General features: G+C 43.4%; 1 protein-coding gene across 1 annotated transcript in view; it reads right to left on the bottom strand.

Moving 5' to 3' along the window:
• itfg1 (integrin alpha FG-GAP repeat containing 1) overlaps nt 1-22,303 on the bottom strand; it is a 127,339-nt gene that overhangs the window by 1,635 nt on the left and 103,401 nt on the right. Inside the window, exons 15-17 of the mRNA XM_068730718.1 lie at nt 12,700-12,824; nt 8,071-8,153; nt 7,117-7,234 (exon numbers count right to left, since the gene is read on the bottom strand). Of these exons, the coding sequence (XP_068586819.1) occupies nt 7,117-7,234; nt 8,071-8,153; nt 12,700-12,824 (326 nt within the window). The remainder of the gene's footprint in view (nt 1-7,116; nt 7,235-8,070; nt 8,154-12,699; nt 12,825-22,303) is intronic.

Here is a 22,303-nt window from a genome sequence, read left to right as displayed (position 1 = left end):
CTTAACTATCTAAATCTCCCCTCATCACTTGTGGACCAGTTTTGCATTAATTTATCCAAGATTTTGCAAAAACGTTACAGACAATAATTTGAAAAAGCACAACAAAACATTTTACTGACAAAAGCTAAACTAAACTAATAAAGTCAAGAGTGTCAAGTCCCTTTTGCTTGTGTAACAACAACTAATTAATTGGTTAAAAATGGAGAAAAAAAAGTCTTCTGGGAGCGAGCAAGAAAGAAAGTATGGTGAACTCTGTTGTCTAATTATCACATACGAGCCACCAAACAGATGCAGCGTGTGTTCAGTTAGACTTCTGATAGGAAATTAATGCTTTTAATGCTTAATTACAGAGCCACAGCTAGAGTTATCTGAATGATCATCACCTCGGTAAATCCAAGTCATATACAGTCTCAGGAGGGATTGCAGAAAACATGGAATATAATAACAAACCAGCTAAAAACACCATTAAAAAAAACACGCGCGCACGCACACGCCCGCCCGCGCGCGCACACACACACACACACACACACACACACACACACACACACACACACACACACACACACACACACACACACACACACACACACACACACACACACACACACACACACACACACACACAAGACTGTTTTGGAAAAACTTCTTATTATAAATCGGGAGAAGAGTTTTGTTCACAAATTCAAAGAAAATAATGAAGTCTTCAAATGATTCAAAGTTGTCCCCTTCTATTTTATTTTGCTTGCAAGGGAAAGATGCACCACAGCCACCTCAGTCAGTGTCTGTGGTGAAAAGTTCAACATCATACAAGATACCAAACCATTTTATGCACACATGAGTTCACGCCCTGGGCTAAATCATTGACAAGGAGTAGATGTTCTCGTACCCTGGCTATCGTTCTTATCTAAACACATGCCAAGTGTGTTTACTGGGAATCAGTGATGGTTTTATGGTCTGTCTCAAACTTGTCAGACACTGTGTCTTCACTTCCTCTGTCCGAAGAGGGAGTGTGTGACCAGCCGTGAGAAACAAGACACTGTGTTCAATAAAACTGATTAACTACTTCTATAGGACTGCTGTGTTATGTCAGTATTTGTGTTCCTCACCTTACCTTTCAGTTTTACATCTTTTAAAACATTTCATAATATAAGGATATATTTTTTTCCATTACAAGACTTGTGTGTGTGTTTCCACACAACACTCAGATTGAAATAGCGATTGTAATCATTCGTCTTGTCCATGAAGGCTGTACAGTGGCAGGAAGGAATCATCCATTTCAAACTCTACTCCAGTCTAAGTAATAGAGTACAAATGCCACAGTCCTTCTGTGTAAATGCATTTGACCATTTTTACCAGAATATGAGGCTTCTGCAGTCTGGGTTAATCAAACCAAGCATGTTTTTTCCAAAGTTACAAGCTTTTTAATGCAAATTTCCCTTGTTACCACAAAAATTGGGCCCCATGCAGCAACATTCTCTCCAATTTCTTTTAAATTGTCTCTTCTGTTAAGAGAAAATATAACAGAAGTCAACTCCAGATCCACCAAATGTTCATCTCTGCTCTAGCAAGTTCCGGTGTGCTGAATGGAGGTGTGACTGGTTGTTATCAGCATAGGTAACGCCCCCCAGAAACACTATGAAGGCAGATGCAAACGCTCTGTGAACACAATATGTTTTTTTTCTTATCTTGGTAAGAGGGCTCTCGACCAATCGCAACACTTTCTCTTACCTAGGAGAAGAGCAACAATAAGAAAAACAATGGTGGATCCCAGAAATCAATGGCTACTATCAAAATGAGAACAAGTCGTGGACACAAACAAAACCAAGAGGTAATTTGTCCTCATGTCGCTTCCTGCATGAGGCCCAATGTTTCCTCGCCAATGCAAAGGGACATTAACACAAAGAGGGCATTTTATACTTGATTCCACTAACTCAGAATCGTATTAGCTTTTGCTGAGCTTTGCACTATTTCCACAGAAAGAGGACTGAGTATTTTGTCTTCCATCTCTTATATTGTAATTAAAGTAGAGGATTTTTTTTTCTTTCTACACGAGGGCTTGTGAAGATTGTTTCAAGGCAGACTTGAACAAGTGTGAGCCCATTTGTAGGTGGCCCAGTTGGAGCTAACTTTACCTACTTTATATCCTCAGTAGATTCAACTTTAACAATGCATCATATTTAATAGATGATGGCGTGTTTTATACGTTTAGACGTTGTAATGAGTTCTGATGGGGCCCAGGACTAAAGCAGTGAAGCGCGCTGTCGTGCTGTTTTGCCTTTTGACAGAAGTTGAGCACCAAAGAAAAATAAAGATCCCATATCATCTGGACTGGTGACAGTGTAGTCAATAATGCGTTCACATCTGTTATTTGATATCAGAGAAGAACTGATGATGGGGTAGAAAATGGGCATCAGTATCAGGACTTTTTGACTTTTAAAGGAGAGCCGATCCTTCCCTGATGTCGACGAATTTGCTGAAACCAAAAGACGGACAGCCACGCATTTGCTGCATTTTATTTAATTTTTGAATCCCGTCAGTTATGATTTGTAATAAAGCCTTCATCTATCTTCCGAGATAACAGCGCCTCATATTGATTGATGTTGTGCATTCGTTTTTTTCACTTGTTTAGGGCAACATATTTCTAAGGAGCAGATGGATTGATGCAATGTTCTTTCCATCGGATAACTGAGCCACTGGGCTGTGCCGCTGCTGAAGCCTGGTCTAATTGACTATCAAGGGGATACTACACCAAATTGTCATCCTGAAGCCTGACTCATCACGATGCAGCGGCATTGATTTGTGTCCATCTCAAGGTTTTAATGACGGTGCGGTAGCGACTGTGTCTGAAAGCAGGTGAAAACCTACTGTGAGGTACGGCATAGTCTCTCTGGGCTCTAATGTCAACTAATTAAGTCTGGCCCGCATGTCCTGCATGAAGACAATGAATACTCCGGCTAATATCGTCTTGCACCAAAGTTCTTGGGAGTTGTGTAAAAGCCCTGTTAGCTTGTTAGGCAGGGCGGCAACGTCTTTGCCCTCTGCCTGTCTTTGTTATTAGAAGAGAAAATACCAGAGGCGGCGGCGCAAACACGCAGAAATGCCAAATGTCGATCAGCGGGCTCGCCCTGACCTTACCGGACGGCCCGGCGTAAATAAAGAGCTGAAAGAAGAGGAGATATCAGGGAGGATGCTGGCGACACAGAATTCCCCCTCTGGATTGTTGCGGAACGTTTCGCCACATCAGCCCCGATGCGTGTCTTTCAGAGATTAATCAAATCAAAAGCTGTCAGTGGGCTGAACACAGTGACACTGTATATCACAAGTCTGTATCGATAACGAGAGCAGCAGCATTATGGATTCCATTACAAGCTAAACGAAACTAACGTTATTATCATTATGATGAAGTGCCGCATGGTAAAAGGGGAAACATCACATCCAGAGCGAATTTAAAGAACTCATCATTGTTTTTTTTTATTACCATTTAATGTAAAGTGCTCGACTCTTTTTCTCCAAAATGAAATGCTTCCAAATCCATTATTTATGTGCTTTTAATGTATCGCATTGCTGGTTCTCCTCTTTTTATCTGAGCCTTAATGTCTTTTATTCACTTCCAATGAGTATATACAGGTGCGGCTCAATGAATTAGAATATCATCGAAAAGTTCAATTCAAAAAGTGAAACTCATATATTATATAGATTCATTCATTACACACAGGGTGATATATTTCAAGCGTTTATTTCTTTTAATGTTGATGATTATGGCTTACAGCTAATGAAAACCAAAAATTCTGTAACTCAGAAAATAAAAAGACCAATTAAAAAAAAGGATTTTTAATACAGAAATGTTGGCCTACTGAAAAGTATGTCCATGTACAGTATACAGTATGCACTCGATACTTGGTCGGGGCTCCTTTTGCATGAATTACTGCATCAATGCGGCCGAGGTGTTATGGAAGCCCAGGTTGCTTTGATAGCGGCCTTCAGCTCGTCTGCATTGTTGGGTCTGGTGTCTCTCATCTTCCTCTTGACGATGGGGGATCTATGGGGTTTAGGTCCATAGATTCTCTATGGGGTTTAGGTCCATAGATTCTCTATGGGGTTTAGGTCCATATATTCTCTATGGGGTTTAGCTCCATAGATTCTCTATGGGGTTTAGGTCAGGCCGGTTTGCAGGCCAATCAAGCACAGTGATACCGTGGTCATTAACAGGTGTTGGTACGTTTGGCAGTGTGGGCAGGTGTCAAGTCCTGCTGGAAAATGAAATCAGCATCTCCATAAAGCTTGTCAGCAGAGGGAAGCATGAAGCGCTCTAAAATGTCCTGGTACACGGCTGCACTGCCTTTGGACTTGATAAAACACAGTGGAGCAACACCAGCAGATGACACGGCTCCCCAAATCATCCCTGACTGTGGAAACTTCGCACTGGACCTCAAGCAGCTTGGATTGTGTGCTTCTCCACTCTTCCTCTAGACTCTGGGACCTTGATTTCCAAATGAAATGCAAAATGGACTTTCATCTGAAAAGAGGACTTTGGACCACTGAGCAACAGTCCAGTCCTTTTTCTCCTTAGCCCAGGTAAGACGCTTCTGACGTTGTCTCTGGTTCAGGAGTGGCTTGACACAAGGAATGCGACAGTTGCAACCCATGTCCTGGATACGTCTGTGTGTGGTGACTCTTGACCTTTCGTTGCTTACCCTCCTTGTGGAGGCTGTCAATGACTGTCTTCTGGACAACTGTCAAGTCAGCAGTCTTCCCCATGATTGTGTAGCCTACTGAACCAGACAGAGACCATTTAAAGGCTCAGGATACCTCTGCAGGTGTTTTGAGTTCATTAGCTGATTAGAGTGTGACCCCACGAGTCTACAATATTGAACTTATTCACAATATTCACATTTTCTGAGATACTGAATTTGGGGTTTTCATTAGCTGTAAGCCATAATCATCAAAATTAAAAGAAATAAATGCTTTAAATACATCACCCTGTGTGTAATGAATCTATATAATATATGAGTTTCACTTTTTGAATTGAATTACTGAAATAAATTAACTTTGGGATGATCATTCATTCATTGAGATGCACCTGTATAGCACTTTGTTTTCATGGGATGCCTCGTTGACACACAGGTCCATTTATGGTAAAATGGAATGAATTTTACCAGCTGATGCATTTCTTCTGTTTACAGATTAAATATTGCCTCTCTAATAGTTTATAGGATTGACCTTACATGACCACATACCAAACTCATCATCATTCATCCATGTGTGAATACTCAATTGGCCGCTTTGTACTGTATGTGTATGTATGTACTTCATGTATATAAGATTGGTTGTATTTTATACAATTTTCTATTGTTGGGCTGGAGTTTGGTTTTTTTTTGGAGTCCAAAGTCCAGAAAGTCAAAGTCTCATTTACTCTTCTGCACAGGCATCGAGCGGTGAAGTTGGCAAACTTCCACGACTTGGACGGGCATGAGACGAAAAGATGAGGAGTTGTGTTAGAAAAATTCATTCTCTTCTAAAAAAAAAGCCCAAAGCCTAAAACGGGAAGAGAGAAGTCAACTATGAATTCTAAGGAGCATTTAAGTGTGAAACATCAGATTCTGCTGCGTGACCGGCTAACAGCAACAGATGCTGGAGATTATGTGTGGTAGAAAACCGATAATCCATTCAGCAATTTGAAGTCAGTGTTAAATGTATATTCAGAAATTGTCGCACGTTTTTTTTTTTTTCTTTCTGAAATGCAACAACAAAACATTCTGAATTAGCCTCAGCTCTGACTTATGAATGCGACCAGCTTCCATTTTAGAGCAGCACCGGTAACTCCTGAGTATAAAAATAAGTAAAAATAATGAATAGCCTTTAGATAAACCAATAGCAACAATAAATGATCCACAAAACTCCTGATAAAACTAAGAGAAACACTTCAGTGTGGCTAAAATACTCCCAGAACCAGCTCCCACTGTCTGTACCGGGGAGGGAGTGAACAAGGCAGACATGACTTTGACTGGTCAGCCTAAGCACATTAATGCGATCAAAGCCAAATGCATTGCTTCTTTGTGGCTTCAAACCCGTCATTCTGCCTGTGTGAACACGCCAGATTTGATTTCATGTGAAGTACACTGCCAGCCGCTGCAAGAAGTTTTTTCTTGTTAAAATTAGCATTTTTTCCCCTCTTTCTTCCTCTCACTCTCTTCTTTCTCTAGACAGTGGGAGGAAGACGAAGACACACACACACACACACACACACACACACACACACACACACACACACACACACACACACACACACACACACACACACACACACTGTGTAAACGCTCCGTTCAGGCACAAGCCGCACTTTCTTTCTTTTTTGATAATTTTTTTTTTTAAATGCAGCTTCGGTTCAGATGAAGCTGATGCTAACGCCCACATATTCCAAAAAAGAGGGCAATTAGAGCGTGTCTGCGTGTGTGACCGCGCACACGCGCCATCCTGCGCGAAGACACACATAAACACAGGCAGGCGCACATTAAACGCGCGCACACAGATTCGTGCGGCAGATGGCTCGGAGAAGATGCCAGCAACGTACTGCACCGCTCAGCCCAGCAGACAGCGTTACCACAGTGTGGAGATGAAAAAAGGGGGAAAAGAACATTTGCGAGAATTATTAATTGTTGTTGTAGGGGTGTGTGTGTGTGTGTGTGTGTGTGTGTGTGTGTTTGAAACAACTACCGGACCAGCAGGAAGCACAAAACGCACGTGAAAGCATGCATTGACCCCATTGAGGGCATTTTTATGGCAATAATGAACAGCAGATCTGCCATGCTGAAAGGACAGAAGCAGGCAATTACAGCTGAACGTCCTTCCTGGTTGAGGCCAAGGGAGAGAGACAACGATGGGCGGAGGAAGAGAAAGAGAGAGAAAAAGAGTGTGTGTGTGTGTGTGTGTCTCAGTGGGAGGCTAGAGGACTACAGGACAGGGACAGCAAGACCCATCTGCTGTTGGTTGACCAATCTGCTCGCTCTCTTTCTCTCTCTCTGCACTCTAAAATAGTAACTCATCAGGAAGAAGGCCGACATTAACCACACCATTGTATGTGAGAGTGTGTGTGTGTGTGTGTGTGTGTGTCCTGACCTTCTCTTGCCAGTGGAGGATGCCAATGATGACGAGGATGAAGACGCACACTCCGATCAGTGCGATGGCCGTCAGCAACACGCTGTTGCTAGGAGTCAGGTACAACTTAGCGCTCCAACTTGAGAGAGAGAGAGAGAGAGAGAGAGAGAGAGAGAGAGAGAGAGAGCGGGGGGAGACAAAACACTTGCCATGTGCTGTTTTATCTGACAGACAGAAAACAATGTAATTACCAAATGGCACACATTAGCAGAGATTGTGTCCTCATTACGTTAAAATAAATAAATGAACATCTCGTCCGCTTTCTTGTCGCAGCTGAACAGAATGAAGCGCTGCTGCTCTCTTTCTGGTTTTCCAAGAACTTTTTAAGTATTTCCAGCAAATCCACCCGCTTTGATATATCAAATTCATCATCTCACAATCTGTGAGCTTGAGACAGCGTGTGAGAAGAATACAGAGGCACCTGCTCAGTTCGATCTCGCTCACGGTGCACTTGTAGGTGTGTGTCTGTGCCGGTGAGTTCACAGTATTGTGTGGTTGTATGGAGGAGGGTGCTCACGTGTGTGTGTGTGTGTGTGTGTGTGTGTGTGTGTGTGTGTGTGTGTTTGTGTGTGTTGAATAGCCATCTGGAGCTCCTCCCGGGGTTTGAGCTACATGTGAACAACGTCATGAAAACATGAGAACACATGCTGCGAGGTGTGTGTGTGTGTGTGTGTAGTAACAGATTATTTTGTAAAGACAGCACCACGAAGACACTAACCGTGTCGCGTAACATTAACTTGAATATATATCGTTTAGTGCCTTCGAGATGAGGCGCTTCAATCGTTGAATGGTATCCTTAGCAACAAGCGTCAACGGGGCTCCCAGCAAATTACACAGCTGTGAACAAGCAAAAGAGGATTCACAGTGTGACCCGTCTTTGCCGCGCTAGATCTGCAAGTGCAAGTGTTTGCGTACCTGCGGGGCTGGTTGTGTGGGAAGGGGATGACGATGAGCTGAGAGTTGGGAATGATGGCCGTCCACTCTTTCTTCCTTATTTCCTGAAAAGACACAGAATAATAAAACTAAATAACTACGCAACAATACCAAACAGTTCAACATTTGCTATTACAGTATATTACAAAAAGTATTCCTGTATCTGATGCTCTTAAAATGAATTAAATAGTTTTAAACTCTAATACAGTGCATGGCTTCATTTCCCACTGAAATATTGTTAATCTGTAGATGGGTAAAATTAAAACAGGCAGAAATTGCCAAATACCAATATAGGTTTCTGTTCAAGGCCTATGAGCACACCTCAAGATTACGATGAAAACGCAACAGTTTGATATCAATCCCTCTAATATTAAAATGTAACAAACAGAACTGGCAGAAATGGTAAGATAGTGGTTTCTGTGCCAAGAGTTTAAGACTGATAATTTCACAAAATTACGTGAACATGAACAGTTTAAACAATGCACATATTCAGCAATTTATTAGAAATATGCTCAGGCAATATTCTAGTTTATTTAAAAAAATGTAGGCCACTTAAAAACAGCCAGTGGGCCGCAGTTTGGCCACCCTAGATATGAGCATTCACACGCAGATTTCCATAGAGACGTGCAGACACACACACTCTCTCAATATGTATGTTAAGTCCTCTGGGGCAGAATAATATAGTCCCGTGGTTTTTCTTATCTGCTGTTGAGTGGCTATTTTAAGCTGTGCGTTTAACACACAGACAACCTGCTACATGTAATAGATGACTGTGGGGAACAAAGTTCTTCCTAGCGAGGGTATGCATGTCTGAATGCATATCTGCACGCGTGATTAAGTATGTCTGTTGCCGGGTGTGCTTGCGAGAGAGTTCGGCCATCTGCAGAGCAACAAGCCACGATCTCAGTGTCCGTCTAGATAAAATATGCATCGCCTTTTTCTCATCCTGTGTCTTCGCTCTCTGGGCTGCATGTTTCTGGCTTGTATCCTTTGTTTCCATCACATCCCACATTTCTATCTTTTTTTTTTTTTTTTCCATCCAGGTGTAGTTGACTGTGAGAGGACACTCGGGTGATCGACTGGGCCAGCAGCAGCTGTTCAGACGAGGAGTTAACCATCACATCTCAAGTTGCAGTGAGCTGAAAGAACATTTGCTGGCGGCGCTGTGTTTGACTGGCAGTTTGACTTTGCACAAGTTCAACTTTCATATTTGGTACTTTGCCACCTTGAGGCTCAACACCCAATGAGGACGTCTGACATCAGACTGACACAGACTGTGTTTAACCCCCGCATGGAACAGGAAAAGCCCAGCATCATCAACACTTTCTGTTGGCTCCCTTCTTCACTGTCTGCTGAGTCTCAGTTGGTCTCATGTCCTGATGTAGCTCCTTCTCAGACTCATTAGGGGTGAAAAGTGCAGCGAGATAAACAAAGAAAGGGGGGGGGGGATCATGTTAATGAATTAAAAGCTCTAATCACGCTTGTAGCTGTGAGGAATTTCCAGTCCTACATTTGGCAGAGTCTGGAAGCGTTGCTGCTCTTTAATTGTTGCTCTCCGTTCTTCATCAGTCAAGAGGAGCCACATCTCGCAGCTATTTTGAATACGCGCGCAACAGCGGCACTGCTCTTCACACAACGAGCACATTCTCGCCGCCAGCCATTGTCGCTTAGCTCTTGGAAAGCGCTGCCGTCGATGCGGCAACTGGCGGGGGAGCAGAGCTGGAGACGAGTCAGCCTCCGCCGTCGCTGCTGCCTGGGAGCGGATCCGAACTGGCTGTTTGGAAGAGAAAAGTGTTCCCAAGTCTTCAGAGAGAGGCACTCTGGTTCAAAGCCAGGGAAACTGGCACACGGCAAGAGAGCAGGGGGAGACAGATACAGAGATGGAGGGTGAGGGAGACAGACAGACAGAGAGAGAGAGTGACAAGTAGGGGACTGATTAGTGAAGTAAACCACTTTGAGCAGCAAAGGGAATCCCCTGGGTGGAAGATAAGTGAACAGGAGGAGAGAGACTCACAGAGAGAGATGGATGAGGGAGGGGGGTAATAAAAAGAGAGGAATGATTGGACGGAAGATGGAAGATATCCAAGTAGATTTTACAAAACCTCTGTGAAGCAGCAGGCAGAGACTCTCATTGTTGGAGGAGAAAATTGTAAAAGGCACAGCGAGGGAGACAAGGAGATAATGGAAGCAGGACACATATAAGGACTGAGGAAACCAGAATGAGGGAGAGAGAGAGAGTGAGAGAGAGAGAGAGAGAGAGAGAGAGAGAGAGAGAGAGAGAGGCGACAGACAGAAAGATCCAAACCTGCCGACTGAGGCAGGGCGGAGGTCAGGATTTCTCCTCGTTCCAAGGCAGAAGCTTCTGCTCCTAATTACAGGTAGATTTGATGGAGTTACTCCACTCCATAGTCCCTCTGGGTGAAGAACTAAAAACAACCTACTCGGCATAATGGGCCGCATCTTTAGGCATTCATTAATTCAGTTTGTAGAAGGAACGGGCGAGGAGGAGGAAAAAAAGGTCACATTTCTTTGCGTAGGGAGAAGGAGTAAGCGGAAAAGGGGACAACAAAGCAGCTTGTTTGAGATGAGCGTTGTCGGTGCACTACAGCTTCTGAGTCGCGGACCGACCCATCTGCAATTCTAATCAGCTGCTTGACAAAGATCTTGGTACCACAAGGGGGGGGGGGCTGTCGTGCCTAATATTCAGTGTGACGAGTGAGAGAGCGAGAGGAAACAGAGATGGAGATGAATGCGGAGACAGTGAGAGAGCAGAACTGAAGAGCGCTGACATTTGAAGTAGTGTTGTGTAGAAATGTGGCTGACGAATAGATTAAAAACATGAACACAATCAATTATTTACTATATTAATACAATGCTGGCTTGTAGTGTGACAGGAGGCGCACATTGGCTTCATCTGGAGTCATTTATGCAGTACATCCTTTGCTCGCAGAATTGTTAAACAGATGAATCTCAAAGTAAAGACGGCGGTATTGATATTTCTGCTCAAGAGGAGGTCGCTGCACCTTTATCAAACCCGAGTGAGTTCAGCGATCATTCCATATGGGATTCGGAATCTATCTGCCAAAAAGAAACTGTCTATTTAACCTCTCTTCTTCTATTTAAAGCTACTAAGAGGAGTATTACTTTGTGGGTATTTTGGCAGACCCTGTGGACAAAAGCGTTTGTGTTTTGCTGCTGCTGCAGAGGTGTGACAGTCTGTTCCGCGAAGTCGTGGTTCTGGTTCCACCCTTGCCTCCCTTCCCCCCCAACGGGCTCAGCAATACGGCCTGGGCCTCCAGCAGCATGGCGTCGGTGTTGGCTCCCAGCGGGGACCGGAGGAGCAGCAAGGTGATGCTCTGCTCCAGGTTTTGTCCGATGTTGCCGGAATCGGACCCGGCGGTGCCGGTGACAAGCATTAAGAATAACTATAGAAATAGACAACCTTCTTGCTGAAGGTCTCGTCATATAGTGGTATCACTATTAGATTGAGACTGTTTCATGACCAGTTAAAGGTTCCTCATAGTAACTTCAATCACTTGATGGGACAAGAAAAAAAAAGCTTCTTCTTCACCGCCATTTTTTACTGCCCAATCTCGCCTCTAGTGCATCAGTATGCCATTATGTTTATCCGGCCCAAATGGGAGTCTTTTGTGGGCTACAAAATTCAAACTAAAATAAATATGCAACTAGAATTAAAAAAACGACTTGCTTGTGGATAGGATCCATATATACACAAGCAAAACAAAGACTTAAAAGCTGGAGGGGATGAAGAACTGATTACAATGTTTAGGTTTTTTTGTGTGTTAAGCTATTGCATTTTGATCCATCATTTCACAAATTACATAAAGTAATAAGAAAAGAAAAACATTTTGTGGGCTGCAGCTTTTCCCCCATCCTCTTGTGCTTACCTTATTTGTAAACATTTTGAAGACACAATCATTTGAATTGATATAAACACCAGTTATCACATATTTTGCTGCATCAAGCTGCTGCTTGAAGAAGAAAATGAAAACAACCTCAACTGTTCATTAAATGCTTTTGCAGGATTAGGGAGAGAATGCTGTTCGTGTTCAGCATTGCTATTGATAAGAAGAGAAAATACATTGAAGGAAATCCCTCTTCCGATTCTTTGCAAAATACCCTTCAAACAAGTCTCACAAACCTCAGTGGAAACATCTAGCTCATTGTGAAATAGAGCCTGAGCTGAAGGAGAAATAAAACAACTATATCTCTGCTTATGACTTTTAACATGTTTTCTTGGAAAGTTTTCAAGATCCTGAGGATATTTTCACTTGTCTCTCATTGTGTTTTTTCCCCCTAGACTGTATCACAGAGACATTAAATGTCTCAGCCACGCTCACTGTTAATCAGGACATGTTAGGGGGCTCAGAAATGACTTCATTGGGCACATAAGTGGCATTATACTTTTTAAGAAACAAATATTTTGATGCAATTTGTTTTAATTCCCTTTCTCTATCTGCTGCAGGTCTCAACCCCACCTCTATAAATGCATCTCCCTTTAAATATTCGGTCAGAGCGTACAACCGGTGTTTGTTCCTACAGGAGCGCTGAGAAGTGTCCAGGTAACACAAGCCTCATATATTTCCTCACCGTCTCTCCAGGCTGCCGGGGAATGCCGACGAATAGGTGATCCAGGAAGTTGGCGCTCCGTCCGAGGCCCAGCACAGTGTAGGGCAGCTGGAGGGAGAAGTGAGCCGACTGGCTCAGCTGACCGGCTGCAGGAAGGGAGAGAGAGAGAGAGAAAAGGCATTCTTTAATGAGATTAAAAACCTCACTCAAAAGAGCATTTCGCCCCAGTGCTTTGTTAAATCATGGTCTCCAGAGGATGCACCATGCAGAGTTTGGTGATACCCTTCCTTTTGTTTTTGTGCCACCATAAGTCTGATAAGGTCGTTTTTTCTCAAAAGAACAAAATGGATTGCCATGACATTTTATACAGAAATGTATGGTGTCCAGAGAACGAATCCTAATTACTTCGGTGATCCCCTGACTTTTCCTCCCGCGCCACAACGAGATTAATATTTGCGTTTCTTTGTGAAATGTCTCAACAACTGTTGGATGGACTGCCATGAAATTTGGCGCACACATTCATGTTCCACTCGGGATGAAATGTAATAACTTTAATCACCCCTTAACTTTTTACCTAACCCCATAGTCAACATCCTTTTTGTGTTATGTGTATCCAAGCAAAAGAAGTGCAATGTCTAACACACTAAATTCAGATGGTGAACATCGTGAACATGCTACACAACAGCATGTTAGCGTTGTCATTGTCAGCTTGTTAGCATGCAACACAACAACGGCACTTAATCATCAGCAATTTGTACTTCTCTAAGGTGTGACATGTTGGGCATTGTATGAATTTGAACCCAGAGCCAGAATCGGCCTTGCATATTTGCATATGTAGATTTTTTTTTTCCTTTGTTCAACTTCTATCCGTCTCATAAATATTTAGTGCTTTGCTTCCCTTTTAAACATTCTGTGAACAATGCAGCCCATAAGCTCTGCAAATTTTCAGTCAAGACTTTGTTGCTTATTACAACCGATTAACGTGCCAGCTGTGTGTGTAAACGTAACCCCCGTTTGCTTTGGTGATCCGTAGCTGCAACTTCCCTGCTTTCCCAAAGGAATCGTTAAAGTTTCAGGTAATACAATCAGCTCCAGCATAACCTATCATGACTGTCGGGGACAAGACTCAAATGTACAAGTGAACGCGATGAGAAAGAAACACTGAACAGGAGCGGCCGAGCCAGAGGGACGGCGGCGTGAGACCTTGTGTTCTGAACAAGCATCATAAAAGATACAAATCAGAGTGAGACACCTGAGGCCAGCACCTTTCCCCGACTCCTGGCACAGCCTCCCTCTCCTCCATCCTGTAATCTCGCCCTCCTTACTTACTATTCTAATCCAACCCTTCGTCTCCTGTTTCTCCTCTCAGCTCATCTCTCTCTCTCCTCTCCCCTGACACGCCACTCCGACTTGGCCTTACTCGTTTCGCTTCCCCCTCCTTCTCGTCTCTCTCTTCCTCTCTCTCCCCTTCAGCTGCTGTATCTCGCCCACGCCACCCAACTCTGCCAAGTGCAGCCGACATAAATCAACCTCTACGTGGTAAACAAAGCGAGGGAAAGAGAGAAAGAGGGGAGGAAGAAGCGAGAGAGAGAGAGAGAGAGAGAGAGAGAGAGAGCCTCGAGGCAGCCAGCGATCAGCACTAATGTGGATGGACTGCGTATTGCAGGCCGAGAGGAGCACAACAGCTTTGCTTCTCTCTTGATTCTTCTTAATCTATGGCTAACCTCAGTTCAGTTTAAAAAAAAAAAAAAAGAAAAGAAAAGATTTGTCCGGTTCATTTTTGGCCACCTCAGCTGAACCAGGGTCAGCTCAACATTTCACTATTTTTATTCTCTTCCATAGTGCACAAATAAAGCCAGCATTTTACCGAGGGATCATCACATATAGGGGTACAGTTTCATCAGCCAGTGGGTGAAAGTGAGTCATTTTAGGTGAAACCAGCAGTGGCTATTCTATGTTAGTGCAATGACAGCTTGTCCATGATGCTGCTCCGGCCGGTCTGAACGCAGAATAGACCCATCGACTTTTGCCACCTCCTACCCGACAAAGCTTTTCATCTCTCTATCTCGCCCTACGTATCCCCCCCCCCCACAGCTTTTATAGGTTGCTGGGTGTTGCAAAGAGCCAGCATAATTGCTTTAATTGCACACCGCAGATACCATAGGAGAGTAGGAGAAGGACAGACATATTACAGATTCCAGGAAGAGCTGGGCAGAGTTTTATGGACATTGACTTGTGCAGCACAAAGCCCTGTCTTCTACCAGGCATTTCAGATGAATCCTGGGGTGTCTGACATTTACTGAGAGAGAGAGAGTGTGCGTGTGTGTGTGTGTGTGTGTGTGTGTGTGTGTGTGTGTGTGTGTGTGTGTGTGTGTGTGTACGAGCATTGTACCACAGCAGTTAAGTGGAAAGCTGTGTTCTGCTGTATGGGATAGTATACATGGTTTTTAATAATAATCAAGTAAATTCACTGAAACAGAAGGAAAATGAAAAGAGGAAGAGATAGTAAATTTAGATTGGCAACAACTGTTGCCTTTTAGCCATGCTAGCAGCGTCTGAGGGATGGCAATGTCCTTCAGTCCGTCCACCACTCTGGTCCAGACTGAAATATCTCAACAACTTCACAAAAGTGACTTTTATTGCAGTGCAAACATTTCTATTTGTGGTTTCAACAACACTATTGGATGTATTGACAAGGAATTTGGTAGAGACATTCATGGTACCCAGAGGATGAACACTAATGACTCTAGTCATTCTGTGACTTTTCAATCTCGCGCCACCAGCAGGTCAACGTTTTTGTTGTGAAGTGGCGCTTCTAATGAGGACCAAGGCACGTCTGGTTTGAACGGACCATTTTACTGTCTGGAACTGCAGTATTAGAAAAGTGAACATTCGACATGTGGCTTTCTACGTATAAATCATATCTAGGTTAGCGTCAAAAAGCACATATGCTACAAAACGCCTCTTCAAAGTAAAAGCACTTCCTGTTTTATGCTGCACACTATACAGCTTAACATTATATTATACAATCAAACAATTCACAACAGTTTTCACCCATCCAGTGAAATGTCTCGAACACACGTGTTTGGTCATGAAGCAACATAAAGGACATTTCCATCAGCTTCCGCTGTGCTTATTGGGTTTAGGACTAATTGGCAAATGTTTGCATGCTAACATTCTGGACTAAGATGCTAAACACGGTTACCGTTATACCTGCTAAATACCAAGCAAGGTAGCATCATGATTGTGAGCATGTTAGCATTAATCTCAGAGCACTGTTGTGCAGCACAGCCCCAAGGAGCCGCTAACATGACTGCAGATTCTTGAGTATTGTTCCAAGGTGATTCGGACGGCCTGATAAACAACATAACAAAATGTTTGTGTGCGTTCTAACATACTCTGTGGAAACACACACATCCCACTGCTGTGAGACAGCAGGAGACGACAAAAGTCATATCCTCACCAGCGGCTCGTGTAGCCTGATGGAACAATTTCATTACTGAGGAGCAAACACATACAGGGAGCTGTCAAACCTAACCGAACCTTGGAGGAGACTTTGCAAAACTGAAAGCTGTGGAGGTTGAAATTTTGTTACGGTGCTCTGTTCAAGTCCAACTTCTGGTCAAGGCCTTTCAGGACTTTACGTAGAACAATACTGCACACACCTTAGTCATCATCAGTCATAAAAGCACACATAGTTAAATATGGCAAATAAAACATTTGTTAAATAACATCTACTACAACTGACCTTAGACCCTCAGTACATGCAAAGAAACCATGAAGGAAAACAATGTCAGAAACTCTGAAGTCTGGAAACGGTCAAATCTAATGCACAGTAACATGGACAGTGACCCAGAAACAAACACCAACCTCCAGCAGCCAGATGAGCCACATCAGTTTTTAGTTGTGCTGCTCATGCTGAGCTCCACAGCCGCACCTGTCACCTACGAATACCCATAATCCCCTTCACCTACTGCTGCTTTTATTATGAACCACGAAGCGGCCTTCATGGGAACGCCACTTCTTGTTGTTGATATCCTCCAATCGAGTGTGACTTGGAGATGGATCCAGCAGGGGAAGCCGTTTTAAATCAGCCCACGGCCGCCCAGAGCTTCACACTGAACCCCTGTCAACCGGGCTGGAAAGAACAGGATTGTTTTGAGGGGATTGGACCTTTAAGCCAGTCTTGGTTTGATGTTTTTTGACAGACTGCTGCTCCCTGTCTGTAGACAAGAGGGGGATGGCTTGCACTCGGGCCACTCAGCAGGGTGTGTGTGTGTGTGTGTGTGTGTGTGTGTGTGTGTGTGTGTGTGTGTGTGTGTGTGTGTGTGTGTGTGTGATGGAGGATCAAGGGGGGTTACGTTGCAGGCAGGGAGCCTGGCTTAGCGTCTGCCGAGTGCTGTGTGTGTGTGTGTGTGTGAGTGAGTGAGTGAGAGAGAGAGAGAAAGTAGACTGGCTAGGAAATGTGGCCACGGCTGGAGCAAAGCCATTTCACAACAAGGGGAGGCTGGCAAAGCGAGTGCTATGCAGAGCAGTGTGTATCTGAGTGGCCATGTTCTGTGTGTTTTTGTCCCATCTCCCCGAGGCAGAGCCAGCGGAGGGATTGGCAGGGAATTCCACCCTGTGCACATGACTGACAGCCTACAATCCATCTCTTAGAAGACAAAGCAGATTCAAAGCAGCACAAGCAGCCGGCCTTGGCGTGTACATCTGTGTGCACTTTCCCATTTTAATGGAGTTCTGAACAGGCACACGCATACATACTTATGTGGGCAAGATATGCATCGCATTCGACGAGTTAGTGATCCAAAGCCCGGCAGATAACACAAACAAGGGAACAGTTAGGACCGCGCACACACAAGTAGATATACAGATTCCTAAATGTTGCAGCCAGATTTGTGCTGAGAGGAGGGGGTAAGAAAGAAAACTGAAGTACACAGAAGGATGTAGAAGAAGCTGCTCTTCTCCATCTGAGTGCTTTGTTTATGAATTCAAATATTTTGGTGTGTATGTCCCTCAAAGGTATTGCCCCAATCTACACAGCCCAGTCTCTCCAGTGTACTGAACTTTATCATTAACTTAAACATTCAGACATTCAGGTTAATATATAGGTAAATATATAAAGCTATTAGATAGAGACAAATACTTTAAATTACTGTTTTAAATGGCCGTGGAAACAAAAGATAAAGACCTTAGCGCATAGCTGAAATAAGAAAATGCAACTTCCTGCAGAGTGAGCTGAAAGCCGAAACAACATCTTTTCAGACATACGAAGCAACATCTTTTCAGACATATGAAGACAATAATAACACAAAGACCAAGTTTCTTCAGGGTCTGAATGTAGCCTTGATAGATTCATTGGCCTTACAACTTAAGTAAAATGCTTCTTAAAGGAACACACTTGTAAAGATTCCATTAAGTTACTACAACAGATGGTTTGCATTGAAGGAAAGATAGAAGTAATGGAACATTTGCTGAGGTTTAAACTGTGTCCATCTTTGTAAAGTCACTTGTAGATGATGAGAAGGTTTGTGTCATCATCATCAGTATGAGTATGACATGGGCCAGTTTAAGTTTGTCTCTCACCGGTCTTTTATACCTGCACACTATTATGTGAACCCTTTGAATATGTCTCCTCTACGTCGATCTCAAATTACCTATCTGCTCGTCATTGAGTACAGAACACATAACGCACATGAATTGATTTTAAATGGAAGGACGGAGGAGGAATCTGGAATTGGTGAAATTCATTTTGATCGCCCTCTATTTATCGTCCCTCGTTTTTCCTCTCAGCAGATTGCCGGATAGCGAGGACGATGACAAAACTCTCCCCCCGATACTGAAGCCGACAAACTTTACTTCCCTGCGGGCATAATATAGCAAAATGAAAAATAAAGCAACAATGTGAGCAACATTAGAGAGAGAGACAGACACAGAGAGGACATGGATGCCTCTGAGGGAGCTACAACATGTTAATGTGTTTGTGTGAGAGTGTCCATCTGTCGAGGGTTTGTGACACATCATGAAAAACCTTGTGCTGTCTGGAGGTTTTTACCACCTCTGGGCAGACAATGTGACATCTAGCGTCAGTCTGAAACTGAGTCAAGTGTGTGTGTATTGGCACCGAGGGAAATGTGGATTTTTAGTCAACAAAAAATAGAGCAAATCAAGAATAAATGAGGAATCTGAACATGAAACATTATGTAAAACGTGTGTAAAACACAACCACACGCAAATCCTGATCTCACAAAGAAAGGGAAAAAAGGGTCAGAAACATAATTGGCTTTCAGTCCACACGCTCGCTCTCATACTCCACAGGGCTTCAGAACCCAAAGAAATAAAACGTTTTTTTTTTTTTTTGGAGAAATTCCTAGAGCCCGTCGCTATAGAAACCATTCGCTCCTGTGGCGACGATAAAAGGAGCAAATTGCAGAGATAATAACGTGAGTGGAGCCACGAGGTAAAGAATACGCACACAAGGTCCACCTCGCCAGGAGAGAGCCTCATTCAGTGACCATACAACGTTGTCAAGATCCGGACACTGATTCCTGACGAAAGTTGTGTGCATGTGCATGTGTGCATGTGTGTGTGCAAGAGAGCGCATGGCCGTTGGGTGATACGTGAATGACCTGGAGGGCTTTATAGTTGTTCTGTCCTTATCACCACCCAGCTTTGCACTGCCTCTTAAACACTACAGCTCAGAAGCATGTCGACACCTGACGACGACTGGAATGACACTGTGTGTGTGTGAGTGAGTGAGTGAGTGAGTGAGAGAGAGAGTGAGTGAGAGAGAGAGAGAGACCTAAGGACAGCCCTCATCAGCCTAGTTTTAGCTTACTAAAAATGAAATAGAAATAGTAGGTTCTCTACAAATTAAGCTCCATCATATGTTCCGTCCTTGGTCCATGACGTGATGGCATACCTACTTTTAGTTCAGAGATAACAGTACGGCAACAACTTAAAGTACAGAACAATAGACGATTATGAGAATAGAAAGGGGAAAAAAACAAAACAAGCTAAATAAGTCGGACGAGATAAAAACTAAATTAATTCTACAAGTTTAGAAAGTTTTCAGAAATGATCAGAGAGTTTTATTAAAGAACATTTAGAGTGTACTGAGCTGCTCATGCAAGAGATGACCTTGCCGTTTATAAATAACTTCTATTCTGAGGAACTTTTGGAGACAAGACTCATCACCCAACAAAACCAAGCGGGTTTTCACCGCGCTGCACTTCAGTTCAACACGCCGCAAGATTGGCAGGAGGAATGGAAACTTGACAGTGTGCCAAAAAGAATATCCTCTCAGCCAGTGCTGAAACATGTTTGCTCCAGGTACACTCAAGATTGTAGAACTTCCACGATGCGTGGCTTCATGAAGTTTGAATGCATTGAGGAAAGCCTCTCATTATTTTTTTAACCATTACAACAGCATGTTTCTGCCTTGTAGTTACACATATTTGCGCCGGCATCTAAACAGACAGCAAGCAAGACGGAGAGTCTGTGACAAGCTACATCCTAGATTAAGACACGTACATGCATTTCATTTAAACTCGAGGGTCTTTGGAGGCCGATTGATCAACGGATCGGCAGACAGCGGTGACAAATTCAAAGTTTAACAATCTCTTGACAATCTATGGAGAAAAGAGAGAGAGACAGAGGAGAAGTTACAGGCTGAGCAGAGGAAGAGGAAAGATGAAAGTGAGAGAAGCTAGAGGGGAGAAAAAAAAAGATGAGGGAAGAGGGACGAAGGAGGGAGGCAAAGGAGTGAAAAACAGGGATGAGAAAAAGCATGCTAAGCCCGATCAATAGTAATTCTCCATGTCTCCGTGGAGGGTTACCTCTCCACTCAATTTCTTTCCTTCCACACCAATATTTCCTCCCCTCCTCTGCGTTGATCTCCCCGCGTTCTTCTCCTCCCATCTCTTATCTTCCTATTTTCTGTCCAACCCTGAATTCTCACTCCTCTCCTTTTTCCTGCTCCCCTCTCTCGGCTTGGCCCTCTGAACCCTCTCATTTTCTCCCCTTTTTTTTCCATTTCTCTCATCCACCCACTCCACATCGTGAATGGTCCGGCACGTTTCCAGCTCCATCTTCCAAACACCTAATAAAAAAGGGTATGAGAATAGGGTAGCGCTCGCTGAAAAAAACTAAAGGTATACCGTGGCCGAGCACCGGTATGATGTCGAGCGCAATAAGCTGGCTTTTTACGACACTGCTTGAGGCAACAGCATGATGCGGCAAATATTAATTTGCATCTAAGTTGTTTTGGATCTAATAAATGTCTGAAAGGTTAAGGTATGATAAATATGTTTGCTGCAGGTTAACATGTGTTTTTTTTTTTTTTTTAAAAGGTTGTGCATGTACAATGTGTGTGTGTGTGTGAGTGTGAGGGAGCCGTTGCTAATCCCCTGAACTCATTAGCCTAATTGGACGGTCTGCAGAGAGCTCCACATTGATCTGGGCCTGTTATGATTCTCCTCCTCATGAGCGCTCACTCTTTTCTGTCCTCGCCTCTCTCTGTCAAATATCCTCCCTCTCTTCCTTTCTCCTCTGTCCCCCCTCTGTGCATTATAATCTTAGGCGGCAACCAATCCGGACTTGTTGCAATTCTCTCTTTATGCCAGCTGGTGTTATTGAATCTATTTCAATTTGCAGCTTGGTGGCATGAACAGCCAAATATGGCGGGTCAAAAGAAGCCAATGTAATGACAATAGCCGGAGCATATTTATGTATCAAAGAAAAAAAAACAAAACTCTAATTTTGACAAACCACAGTTTCACAAGAGAAAAAGACATGAGTGTCTCTGTTTTATCTCCCTGGCATCAACAGACAAATGTAAGAGTGGCTTTTCAATACTTTGATTAGCTGTAAAATAAGTGGGCTCCACAATTTCCCAGAGGAGCTGTGCAGACTGCTGATTGCTGTTGTGATAGTAAGGCCATTAGCCAGAAATCTAGAACACAAGTAAACAAACCTGTTAGTCTTCAGGTAGCATAAATGGCCAAACCAAAAAAAAAAAAAAAAAAAAAAAAAAAAAATCACAAAATGAGCTTCACTTGCAGTCGCATAGAGCCAGAGCATAGCAGCACAGATCAGAGAAATAGGTTTATCTATTGGAAATGGACAACAACAAAAATTGGTGATATTTTGACTTTCACAAGTGACACTGTACATATCATAAGCTCAAGTCACGTGTAGATAACTCCTTGTACATTCAATTATTATTAACATACAGACTCTCAACATATTTTGATGTCTTCAATGCCACATTAAACTAAAAACGGTAAGTGAGTGTGCATCTCCGTGTCCGTCCACTGCTAATCTCCCATTCTACAGCTGCAAACTTGGTGACTCACACTTTCTCAAAAAACACCTTTTATTGCCCGTTTAATGCTGACATTGGCGGCCTGCTGACTCGTCACTCACTACTCTTAACGGGCCAACAGTCGGTAGGGGCCGCTAGTGATAAAACAGCCGAGTGTTTTCTGGCAAGATTCTATGTTATGACAAAAGTCTTATACAACGACTTTGAGCCGATCGCCTGCATACATCGCCGCTTCGATTTTACTTTGAATGAAGTGTGTTTTACGACGCCTTACAGGACAGTATGTCTACACGGAGGCTC

The sequence above is a fragment of the Cebidichthys violaceus genome, unplaced genomic scaffold (assembly GCF_023349555.1).
Source record: "Cebidichthys violaceus isolate CVI_PGR_0920_01 unplaced genomic scaffold, fCebVio1.0.p SCAF_5, whole genome shotgun sequence".
NCBI lineage: Eukaryota > Metazoa > Chordata > Actinopteri > Perciformes > Stichaeidae > Cebidichthys > Cebidichthys violaceus.
Note: the sequence above shows the minus strand (reverse complement) of the source record. Positions and strands in the feature narration are given on the sequence as shown.